This window comes from Perissodus microlepis, chromosome 12 (genome assembly GCF_051167445.1).
Source record: "Perissodus microlepis isolate ML-2025 ecotype Zambia chromosome 12, ASM5116744v1, whole genome shotgun sequence".
NCBI classification, from domain to species: domain Eukaryota; kingdom Metazoa; phylum Chordata; class Actinopteri; order Cichliformes; family Cichlidae; genus Perissodus; species Perissodus microlepis.
The window spans coordinates 17,442,335-17,445,291 of NC_140472.1; the positions used below are offsets into that span (position 1 = coordinate 17,442,335).

General features: G+C 40.6%; 1 protein-coding gene across 1 annotated transcript; it reads left to right on the plus strand.

Moving 5' to 3' along the window:
* Positions 1–268: 268 nt before the first annotated feature.
* LOC146376064 (uncharacterized) lies at positions 269–2,272 on the plus strand. The gene has a single exon (XM_084946540.1). The coding sequence runs from the start codon at positions 597–599 to the stop codon at positions 1,989–1,991; it is 1,395 nt and encodes a 464-aa protein (XP_084802666.1). The 5' UTR covers positions 269–596; the 3' UTR covers positions 1,992–2,272.
* The last annotated feature ends 685 nt before the right edge of the window (positions 2,273–2,957 follow it).

A 2,957-nucleotide genomic window follows, 5' to 3' on the forward strand; every position in this document is an offset into this window, starting at 1 on the left:
AACACCTATCACTCACGTTTATAAGCATACACTATGATCACTTCCACGCAGTAACGTTGTAATAAATATAATCCCCGGTAAAGTTAATTAGCGAACACTACTGGCATGTAATGCCAATGGCGACCATTTCACAAACTGTAGAAAATGTTCAAAATGTTGTCGGCACCAAAAGTGAAGGGCTGACAGTTGTGTTTATATACGAACCGTAAGCGGGTTGCTTCGGCGCAGTTTAAACTGCGCCATCTGTTGGCACCAATTACAGTAGAAAACATTATTGCGACAACACGTTTTTTGGGGAAAATAACAGAGATTGAAACTTTACTGATAATTTGTCCAAGTTGAAAAATGCCCTCCTCCAAAAATATCATGTGACAACCTCATTGCCTTACAGAATGATGACGTCACACACATGTAGAATCTTACCACCATTCTGATCCTTTGATCCTTTGATCCTTAAAACGCATAAATAGGGGTGAAGAGCAACGACTTTTAGTCCGTTTCTCGCAGCATTGGTGTTTGCAGCATTGAACCGTTCGCCAGAAAAGCCTTTTGAAATATTTGGATCCTTTGCAATTGTAACTGTATCCACACCCAACATGTCTCAAACAAATCCAAAGGGACAAGAAGTTGACCCCTACGCTCTTCCCTGGGATGAGCCACTAGACCCTTCCCTTTCCTCTCTTCCTTGGTGTGACCAAGTTGAACTAGAGGAAAAGCGTTTGGAAGAAATGGAGGATGAAGCGCTCAGAAACACAGACAAGATTAAGTTCTTGATGGAGGAAAATGAGCAAAAGAGCGCTCAACTAAAAAAGTTGTCATACCAGCTTCAAGAAAAGGAAGCTATTATTGAGGAGAAACAACAGGATCTCCATGACATGGACAAAAAGAACCAGGAGCTCCAAAGAAAGCTTGATCAAGCTCTGCAACAAAATAAAAAAGTCATCCAAGAAAAGATACAAGATGGCATGAAGAAGAGAGGGCTGCAGAGCAATCTCCAAGAGATGGAGCTAATGTACAGTGCAGACAAAAAAAGGCTTGATCGCACACTGCAAGAAAATGAAAAGCTTCTCCAAGAGAAAAGGCAACAGGAGTTAAAACAAAAAGAAATGCATTCCAAGCTTCAGAGCATCAAGCAACACAATGAAAGCTTGCAAGGAAAGCTTGATGAAGCTCTGCGACAAAATAGAAAACTCCTCCAAGAGAAGAAAGAAGACAGCATGAAGAAGAGAGGGCTGCACTCCAATCTCCGAGACATGGAGCTAATGTACAGTGTAGACAAAAAAAGGCTTGATCGCACAGAGCAAGCAAATGAGAAGCTTCTCCAAGAGAAAAGGGAACAAGAAATCAAACAAAAAGAAATGGATTCCAATCTTCAGAGCATCAAGCAACAAAATGAAAGCTTGCAAGGAAAGCTTGATGAAGCTCTGCGACAAAATAAAGAAATCCTTCAAGAGAAAGAGCAGCTGGACAGAAAGCAGGGAGACATGGAGTGCCAACTCCAGCTCATGGAGGGAAACGACAGGATGCTGCAGGTAAAGTTCGATGAGACACTGCATAAATATCAAGACCTGCTTCAAGAGAGAGAACAGCTGGTCATTAAGCAGAGAGAAGAAAAACTTCTTCTCCAGGAGTTTGAGAAGAAAAACCAAAACCTGCAAGAACTTTACAACAAAATGAAGTTCAAAGCATCTGAGCTGGAAGGTGAAAATGAAAAACTGCAAAAGCAGGAGGCAACATCTAAAGTGCTGAAAGAAAGGTTGGAAGAAAAACAAGCCGAAATAGAAGAAGTGGAGAAAAAATGCAACAAGCTGCAGAAGCAAAACACCGAAACAATCGAGGAGCTGAAAATCCTCATCCTCGAGAAAAAGGTGCTTGTGGAAAAGCAGCTGGAGAAAAAGAAAAAACGCTTCCGCTTCTTCTGGAGGAAGAACACTCCTTCTTTCACTACTGCCAATGTCACCTCTTCTTCCCCCACCTCTGTTCCAGCTTAATTCCCCCCTCCCTTTAACTACTAACACCTCTCCCATCTCCCTCCCCTCTTTTCACAGTCACCCCCCAGCCAGTCCCGACAGTTGACTGCCCCCTCTAGAGCCTGGTTCTGTCATAGGTTTCTTCCTTTAAAGGGAGTTTTTCCTATCCACTGTCGCCTAGTGCTTGCTCAGAGGGGATTGTTGGGGTTTTCTCTCCTCTCTCCCTTTACTTTACGCTCTTCTTTACATCCCACCCACCCCCACCTTTTCTTTTTTCTTAATAATTGAACAATAAAAACAGTTGGCCGCTAATTAAATGTGTCAAATCAATGTCTTTATTCAAGAATACAAGAAATGGGTAATAGCTGCATGTGTGTTTGTGTGTGTGCATAATATGCATACTTTACGTGTTGGATCCAAATCCCACAAGGAATTAAATAAAACAAGAAGACAAACAAAAACAAATATTTCTCTCCCTTCCCAGGTCAGGAATCAGGATGAGGAAGAAATGAGGTCAGATCAGTGCAGGTTTTTGCACTACTGACATAAAGTTTCTGCTGATTAAAAAAAGTATGTCGATATTTCTGAAATACATTTGCAAACAAATAACTTTGACAACTTGTGTTTTTTCATAAAAGAAAAAAGAAAAATCAGAGAGCAGAGCTGGTAAAACAGCTTAGCTCCGCAGGTTACAGGAGATCAGATGCCAAATACTTTTCATGACAGTCTTCGTTATTGCATAAATCTCCCCTTTTATCATTGATCAGTAAATCACTGCATATAAATTCATCTAACCGTTATAATTTCATGAGTAAAGATTCTCAGATGACTGAATGGCGGTTTTAGTAAATGTTGAACTTTATTGTGATTTCTATTTTTAGAATCAATAGCACACATTTTGATTTAGTTTTGCAAGCTGCTGATTTCACACAGATCCACTGCCCAAACGTGCCTTTGAGTTTTTCATCATTTAACAAGAATAGGCTC

Excerpts from the sequence above, each read along its gene's own strand:
- LOC146376064 (XM_084946540.1), top strand. The coding sequence starts at position 597 with ATGTCTCAAACAAATCCAAAGGGACAAGAAGTTGACCCCTACGCTCTT.